Below are 9444 nucleotides of genomic sequence, written 5' to 3'. Positions count from 1 at the left end.
GCCAGACTTGTAATGCCAAACCAATTCAAGTCACTCTTTATTATAGTCTCTGGTCAGCACAACATTGAGTAAAAGAAGAAGGAGAAAGAAAAATACATTTCATTTCATTTGATTACATTTTCCCATATTATTGAAATGTGAAAACAGGTTGCAATGAAAATAGATTTATGGATAGAGAGCAAATGGTATTGACCCATCATGAAAGTCTTTTGTAAAATGCAGTTAAATCTATTGGTTTCACAAACTCAGTAGGATTTCATTTTGAAGAAAACAAACCGAATAATACTATGATATCCTATAATACTATGTTAAATATATATTCATAAAATGGTAATTAGCTTCTACTATATTTAAGTAGTGCTTTATGAAAGAATCTTGGAAAATGGTGAAAATATAGCAATTTAGACATTAAAAGAAAATTTTGTTGCACATAGCTCTCAAAGGGTCACCACCTCTAATGTACACTACATAAACAAGACAAAATAAATAAATACAAAATTATGCATAGGCCCTCATACCCACATACATTATATGACACAGAGAAACAAAACAGACTAGTTTGGATGGATACATGAACACCTGGGAAACTAATTTCTCTTTGTGAGTTGTTCCCTGCAGTTGAGGTCAGGCCGCAAAACAATGATGTGGCATTTTGGAAGGAATATGCATCCCAGTAATGCAGCACTGGAGGACAAGATGGAGAAGACCTCCACAGCTACCATGGCTTTGCCTTTTGTGCTCAGATAGGCTGGAAAGAAGGAGATCCACACACTGCAAAAGGCCAACATGCTGAAGGTGATGAACTTGGCTTCGTTAAAGCTGTCAGGTAATTTACGGGCAAGAAAAGCTACAATAAAGCTGGCAATGGCCAAGATACCCATGTAGCCCAAGACACAGTAGTAGAAGAAGAAAGCTGACCCCTCATTGCATTGTAAAATCATTTCCTGGAACTCTGAATGCATGTCCAACTCAGGGAATGGGGGAAATGTTGACAACCAAAGAATACATATACATACCTGGAAGAGAGAGCAAAAAAGGACAGTACAAAAAGCCAATCTTTTCCCCACCCATCTCCTCATCTGAGATCCTGGTTTAGTGGCCATGAAAGCCACAACCACAGTGATGGTTTTAGCCAGAACACTAGAAATGGCCACAGAGAAAGTGACACCAAACATTGATTGTCGGAGAAGGCAGGTCACTTTGCCAGGCTGGCTGAGGAAGAGCAAAGAGGAGAGAAAACAGAGCAGAAGAGAGACAAGCAGGGTGTAGGTGAGGGACCGGTTGTTGGCTTTGACAATGGGAGTATCCCTGTGCTTAATAAAAGTTCCAAGTACCCAAGATGTCAAGAAGAAGAAACAAAGAGCTGTTGAGGATAAACCAATTCCTAAAGTTTCTTCAAAGGTTAGAAACACCACCATTTTTAGGATACATCCTTTCTTTTCCTTATTTGGATAATGACCTTCTGAACATTCAAAACAGTCATCCATATCTGAAAGGAAAATCAAGGAATTTGTCATCCAGACTTTCCAAATTATTGAAAAAAAGCACTTTACTAATGTTATGCATCCTAAAGTAGTGTATTATAGTTCCCTTAATTTTTAATGAATTTTGATAGAATTTCTACCCTACCATTTTGATCTGAAATCTTCCCTTCTGGGCATGGAATACAGTCATAGCAGCAGAATTGACTTCCCTCAATTCCTTTCTTCCAGGATCCAGGGAAACAAGGGTCATTGCATTGAAAAAGTGGAGCAACCTAAGCATAAAAATATTTTGAAAAGTTTGATTTTTAAATCAGTTTCTGATTTTTATCTTTTATCGAGTGTAACTATTTTCAGATACCCATGTGGATTCTGAATTTATGATCTTCAATTTATGATATAAATTAAAAAGCAGTAGAAATTATAATGATGTACAAAACATCCTGTTTAAAGTGCAGGGCAAATAACAATTACACATAATGAAAATGTGTAGAAAAATGGGCACTCTTTTGATTTCCAACAAAAATGCAAGCTAAATATGGCAACATGGCATATCATGTCCGTTTGATCAATGCTTGATGATTTATATACTTTGAAAACAATATGTCATGTCTCATTTTAAGAAGCAGGAATTAGATTTCTAAAGTGACTATGCTCAATATGGGATGCTAATAGATTCAGGCATGGTTGCATCAATGACTCCATTTGTACCTGGTTAAAAGCTGGGTGCCAGACAATCAAATTTTCATCCATGAATAATTCGTTCCCTTTTGGAGCCTGGAGTTCCATCTTTCCAACTCTAACTCTCTGAAGGGATCTGTTTGGAAAAGTGATCAAGTTGATGATGTCAAATCCACCTGCTGCTTCTCCTTTCTCATTCAGGAACACTCTTTCCCCAGCTGAGTTGTTAAAAGAAATGCCTTGAAGAAATGGATGGAGCTACTTGAAAGAGAATAAAAGAGGGAGGGAGTACATTTCCACCCTGGGTTTAATTTTGTATTATTTTAAGGAAAAATAGAAAATATCAATCAAGCAAACCATTTTAAATTAGGCCCACTGCAGTTTATTTATTTTTTATTTATTTATTTATTTGTCAAACACAACAATATATATAAGTATAAGCATGAAATAACCATACGAATTGGACACAACCAAAGGGAACATTAGGACAGGAATGATAGGCACGCTGGTGCTCTTATGCACGCTCCTTACAGTCCTCTTAGGAATGGGGTGAGGTCAACAGTAGATAGTCTTTGGTTAAAGCTTTGGGGATTTTGGGAAGAGACCACAGAATCAGGTAGTGCATTCCAGGCATTAACAACTCTGTTACTGAAGTCATATTTTCTGCAATCAAGATTGGAGCGATTCGCTTTAAGTTTAAATCTATTGCGTGTATTGTTGTGGTTGAAGCTGAAGTAGTCTTCGACAGGAAGGACATTGTAGCAGATGATTTTCTGAGTTATACTCAGGTCATGCCAAAGGCGGCGGAGTTCTAAATTTTCTAAACTCAGGATTTCAAGTCTGGTGGCATAAGGTATTTTGTTGTGATCAGAGGAGTGGAGAACTCTTCTTGTAAAATATTTCTGGATACGCTCAATTGTATTAATGTCCAAAATGAGGTGTGGGCTCCAGACAGGTGAACTGTAATTGAGAATTGATCTAGCAAATGTTTTGTATGCTCTGGTGAGTAGTGTAATCTTTCTGGAGAAGAAGCTACACAAGATTAGGTTTACAACTCTTAATGCCTTTTTGGCGAAGTAGTTGCAGTGGGCTTTGGCACTTAGATCGTTTGATATGAAAACTCCAAGGTCTTTGACGGAGTGAGGGTCATCTACAAGGACATGTCCATCAAGCTTGTATTTAGTGTTCTGATTCTTTTTTCCAATGTGTAAGACAGAGCATTTGTTGGTTGAGATTTGGAGTTGCCAAATTTTTGACCATTCGGACACAAAGTCAAGGTCTTTTTGAAGGGTAGCCGCATTGCTGCTAGTGTTAAATAGTTTAAAATCATCAACGAAGAGAACACAATTACTTATAATATGGTCACAGAGGTCGTTAATGTATAATATGAAGAGTGTTGGTCCTAGAACACTGCCTTGGGGGACACCGCTATTGACAGGAGCAGGATTTGATAGGGCACTGCCTATTTTCACAACTTGTTGTCTGTTTGACAAGAACGCAGTTATCCAATTATGGAGGGGTCTGGAGATGCCGTAGGATTTTAGTTTTAGAAGAGGTTTGTCATGTACCCCTGAGTCAAAAGCTTTACAGAAGTCTATGTAAATTGCATCTATTGCTTTGCCCTGATCAAGATTTGTAGTCCATATGTTTTTGCAGTGAAGAAGTTGTAAATTACAGGGTAATTTTTTTCTGAAACCAAATTGTTTATTAGAGAGTATGTTGTTTGTTTCTAGGTGGAGGGTGATGGATTGGTTGATGATTGATTCCATTACTTTGCAGGTGATGCAGCATAAAGAAATTTTCAACTTGGCTGGGGTCTCCTCTTTTGAAGACAGGGATGACCGTGGCTAGTGACCATAGTTTGGGAAGGGAGCTGGTCCTGAAAGATTTTTCAAAGATTATGCTTAGGGGTTCTGCTATAACAGTGGAAAGCTTTTTTAAGAAGTATGCACATAGACCATCAGGTCCAATAGATAGAGATGGTTTCAGTCTGCAAAGTGCCTTTTCAACATTATCTTCTGTGAAATCTATTTGTGTTAGGTTGTTGCGATCATTGTTGGTACGACTGGGGAATGTTAGGTATGAGCCATTGCTGTTAACAAAGACTGTGCTGAAGAATATGTTAAGAGGTTTGCTTTAACTGTTTCATCATTGCATTCTTTACCGTTAGATCTTTTTGGGGGTGGGATGGATCTCGAGTCTTTAAGTTTGTTGTTTACAAAATTATAGAAAGCGCAATTGGAGTTTGTGCGCAGAAGGTCTTCTGTTGACTCAAACTTAAGAAGGTCTTCAGTTGACTTCAACCAGATCATACTTAATCATTCCTGATTGGTACAAAGCTATTTGACAGTCTGAGGTCTGAGTAATTTCCTTTAGCCAGATTTTAGAACATGAGACTCAGCTTTCCTTAGATAGAGGAGAGGTAGAGATTATTGCAGAAAAAAAGGTTGTTTTATACTATGGATGCCACATTAACAAAGGGCCACCTTTTTTCTCATTCCTGTGAAACTCTGATAGAGACAGAAAACTCAACCCATGGAACTTGAAAAGCTCATGACCCACACAAAGTATCTTGGAGAATTGGTTATTTTTGTAGGGGACCATGGATAGTAATCTAAGTGACTTGTTTTAATCATCTCTTATTAGGCAACCAATGGTGATTTCATACATACCACCTACTGCCATCTAAAAATTTCTCATATGGTGGCTTCTCACATTTAACTTGAGTGCACATGCAGAAAATATTAAGATTTTCCAGAGTGGTTCCAAAAAGTAATTCCGCTCATTAAAATAAAATAAATGTCCAAGGCAAAGGGAATACCTGCCAAGCCTGCAGATGTGGAAGGTCAGATTTTTTATCCATCCTAGTTGTCTTCCTATTGAAACCCAACTTGTGTAGAGCCTGCAAAGCATGAGCCACAGCATAAACAGCATTGTAGACGCTGTAGCTGTGCCCAGTCATTTCCATTTCAAAGACAGCCCCAGGAAGATCCTCCAGCTTCATCTCTCCAGTGCACTGCCTACTTTGTGTTTCTTGTAACTCTGGTTTTGGAAATGAACAATCAAATGATTGTTCCCAAACATTGTGCAGAAACCCATCTCTGCTGTCTGGAAGAGGATTTACGTCCTGAAGAAATTCCTTGAAACCTGCAACTGCTGTTGAATGAACACTAAAGGAAAGAGCCCCATGGAACATCTGGAGATCCCACGAGATTTGAATACCTGATAGTAGAAAATCGATCTGTGCAGTCATGATCCACACCTTTCTTAATAATGCAGTGTCCTTGCTTTCAGGATCTACCAGAAACATGAGAACTCTCAACCACATAATTGCCAATGATTCTCCATAGACCAGAATTGCCTTGGCTTTGCTGCTGATCAAATGAATGGAAATATGTCCGAGTGCATCAAAAATTTTCAGGTAGTCTTTCAAGTATATTTGTTCTGAAACCCTTTCTATAAACGATGAGCAGATTCCATTCTCTGAAAGCAAGGGCTGCATTTTCTGTAAGAAATTTTCTCCGTTGTTGTTATCAACCACAAAAATCCCAATCCAAGTCCATCTGAAATGATGAAGCAGTTGGATAATCCCAGTGTACTGATGGTCCTCTTTGGGGACCATGAAATAAAGTGAAGAGAGCTTACTGGTCTGAAATGAATCTTGGGCTAACGAGCCGTATGTCAGCTGCAAGAAAGTGGAGTCGTATTCACTTGAGTTGTTGGATCAAATCTGGTTGTCCTTTCCAATTTTTATTTAAAATAAATCCAAGGACTGTTTTTTTCCTGGATTTCTTCAAATTATTAATATGGAAAGGAATTACTTGGAATTACTTCAAATTCATGTAATACTGTTATAAGTATCTGAAGTAATTCCAAGAAATATGGAATACACACACATTCAAATTTTCCCTCAGCTATGGAATGTCCTGGGACATTACCTTCATATAACTTCATATAACATATAGTTTCAAAAAAGACAGCTAAGTATTAGACCTTAAGCCATGCAGAACATATTAATGCAAACCTAAACCTAATTTTTGATGCATATTAATTATTCCATAGCAACAATAAGATTAGGAATATTCTTTTCAACCCCTTCAGAACTTACTTGTGGAATCTTGAAGAAACTTGTAATTTCAGCTATATAAAATGATGTATCGAAACCCAATCCTCCAATAATAGCCATGAGATTCTTCTGGCTATCACATTTGTAGTTGGGGACAAATTCCTGGGATTTGAAAAGCAGGTCCAGAGTGGTGCGATACATCATCCTTGAATTGTGATAACTGTCATAGATGTGGAACCCAAGAGTGACATTAGGTAAGATCTGGGAGTCCTCATTGATCTCCTTCACAGCAAAAGCCAAGGTAAGGATGTTCTGGTAGAACTTAGTTACTGCAGTGCTAATGATTTAAATACCCCAGTTGAAAAAGGAAGTTGACAATTCTCATAAAATGACATTAGTAAAGGTATCAATCAAGAAGAGGTCCATGAAAATATCTGCCGATCCCTCACATCCTGGACATAAACTGTTTCAACTCCTACCCTCAAAACAACGCTATAGAGCACTGCACACCAGAACAACTAGACACAAGAACAGTTTCTTCCCGAAGGCCATCACTCTGCTAAACAAATAATTCCATCAACACTGTCAGACTATTTACTGAATCTGCACTACTATTAATCGTCTCATAGTTCCCATCACCAATCTCTTTCCACTTATGACTGTATGATTATAACTTGTTGCTGGCAATCCTTATGATTTATATTGATATATTGACCATCAATTGTGTTGTACCTTGATGAACATATCTTTTCTTTTATGTACACTGAGAGCATATGCACCAAGACAAATTCCTTGTGTGTCCAATCACACTTGGCCAATAAAATTCTATTCTATAAAATTCTATTCTATTCTAAAGGATCCCCTCGCACATACGTGCTAGTCATTCCCGACTCTAGGGGGTGGTGCTCATCTCCATTTCAAAGCCAAAGAGCCAGTGCTGTCCGAAGACGTCTCCATGGTCATGTGGCTGGCATGATTCAACGCCAATGGGGCATGGAACGCTGTTACTTTCCCACCAAGGTGGTCCCTATTTTTTCTACTTGCACTTTTACGTGCTTTCGAAACTGCTAGATTGGCAGAAGCTGGGACAAGTAACGGGAGCTCACCCTGTTACACAGCAGCACTAGGGACTCGAATCGCCGAGCTGCCGACCTTTCGATCAACAAGCTCAACGTCCTAGCCCCTGAGCCACCGCGTCCCCTTAAAATGGCATTAGATCTATGTAAATGTCAAACTTTTCTCTAATGGAAGATAACAGGCTTTCTAAAATGCTCAATAATTTGTACAAAGTTTTTTTTCAAATACACTATTTCCATGGTTTGCCACAAATATCTACTACTAGAAACAAATACAGTTTGTACACCTTTATTTCTAACTTTTTTTAACAATTCAACAGCATCAGTCATTTATTGTACGCGTGGTTTGTTAAGAGTGAAAATACAGATTTTTTAAAAAATACCTTAAGCTCACTAAACGTTCTTCAAAAGATTTCTTGCACTAAAGTCTCATATATTATAGGCCAAACACTTTGCCATAAAGTAAAGAAAATTATATATTCTCCTATAACTAGAAGGAGACAGAGATGATTAGATTAGCAATAGGAGATATTATGCTGCCATCTCTAAGTGGCTTACGGAGTCCACATATTGCCTCCAACGATCTTGTTTCTCATTTTACCGACCTTGGAAAGATTGAAGGCTCAGTCAACCTTGAGCCCTTCAGGATCAAACTCCTGGAGAAAGCATTCGCTCAGAGCCTTCATTCTAACTGCTGCACCACCATGGCTCTTTACATAGATTACATATAAAAACCTACATTTTTGCTGAAAACCTTTTACTCATATAAGGAATTTTAGGGGAGTTTATTAAGATTAGTGCAGAGAAGAGCAGAGAAGAGTGCAGAGAAGAGAAGAAACTAATGTAAAAAGGATGTTGAGACTCTAGAAAGAGTGCAGAGAAGAGCAACAAAGATGATTAGGGGACTGGAGGATAAAACATATGAAGAACGGTTTCAGGAACTCGGTATTCCTAGTTTAACGAAAAGAAGGACTAGGGGAGACACGATAGCAGTGTTCCAATATCTCAGGAGTTGCCACAAAGAAGAGGGAGTCAAACTATTCTCCAAAGCACCTGAGGGTAGAACAAGAAGCAATGGGTGGAAACTAATCAAGGAGAGAAGCAACTTAGAACTAAGGAGAAATTTCCTGACAGTTAGAACAATTAATCAGTGGAACAACTTGCCTGCAGAAGTTGTAAATGCTCCAACACTGGAAATTTTTAAGAAAATGTTGGATAGCCATTTGTCTGAAATGGTGTAGGGTTTCCTGCCTCGGCAGGGGGTTGGACTAGAAGACCTCCAAGGTCCCTTCCAACTCTGTTATTATGTTGTGTTATGTTATGTTAAGATTAGAAATAAAATCCTTACATTGGTAAGTCATTAGGACCCTTATAATGATTTTCCGTAAAATTCATTTCATAGAAATTGTAAATGATGTGAGAGGCCATCCCACCAATGACGAGTTCCCCAGGCTGGTACCACTCATGAGGAACAAAGAAAGCAGCACTCGCAGGGCAGCTCAGAGTCTCTATCTTCTTCACCAGCAACATCAGTAGGAGCCACATCCTCAATCTTAAAAAAATATCTCTTCCATCTTCTCCTATCCTACATCTGAGGGAAGTTTGAATTATTACATCCGTGAATCCTGTGATTGATTCAAGGTTTTTATCTGAGAGTGCACTTCATCGGAAAATCCACCACTGTCAATTTGAAGATCCTCGAGTGTGCAAATTGGTGTCTTGAATATCAACAGGGCTTGAACAGATGTAGCAATGGCTCCGACACAGGCATTATTACCCTTGTGCCAATGTCCCTGGAGTTCATATATCCTTAAAGATAGCTTGATTGTTGTTGAATTGAAATAGCCTTCTGGGCAGTCTTTGATGTTTTGTCTAGTTAATAAATGTGGTGAATCCTATCGGAGATAATTATTTTGGTGAAAGAATAAGTGGCTGATAGTTAAACTCTTTTTTCAAATGCACACTTGTTAATAAACTGTACAGATGGGAATTAGCAGTCCTTCCTAACCCTTTGCATAGCATTAAGACACATACGTGTTATATTATGTCATTGGCTTATTTTAAGAGGTAACTGTAAAAGTGTTGGAAGAGACTTTGGAGGTCATCTAGTCTACCCCTGCTCACGCAGGAGACCTATACT

General features: G+C 38.4%; 1 protein-coding gene across 1 annotated transcript; it reads right to left on the bottom strand.

Moving 5' to 3' along the window:
* Positions 1-587: 587 nt before the first annotated feature.
* LOC131197027 (vomeronasal type-2 receptor 26-like) lies at positions 588-8849 on the bottom strand. The gene is made up of 5 exons (XM_058180609.1): positions 8653-8849; positions 6271-6565; positions 4984-5847; positions 1630-1756; positions 588-1489 (listed from the first exon to the last, which is right to left on the bottom strand). Exons 1-5 carry the CDS (start codon positions 8847-8849, stop codon positions 588-590), a joined length of 2385 nt encoding a protein of 794 aa, XP_058036592.1.
* Positions 8850-9444: the final 595 nt, after the last annotated feature.

The sequence above is a fragment of the Ahaetulla prasina genome, chromosome 4 (genome assembly GCF_028640845.1).
Source record: "Ahaetulla prasina isolate Xishuangbanna chromosome 4, ASM2864084v1, whole genome shotgun sequence".
Lineage (NCBI taxonomy): Eukaryota > Metazoa > Chordata > Lepidosauria > Squamata > Colubridae > Ahaetulla > Ahaetulla prasina.
Note: the sequence above shows the minus strand (reverse complement) of the source record. Positions and strands in the feature narration are given on the sequence as shown.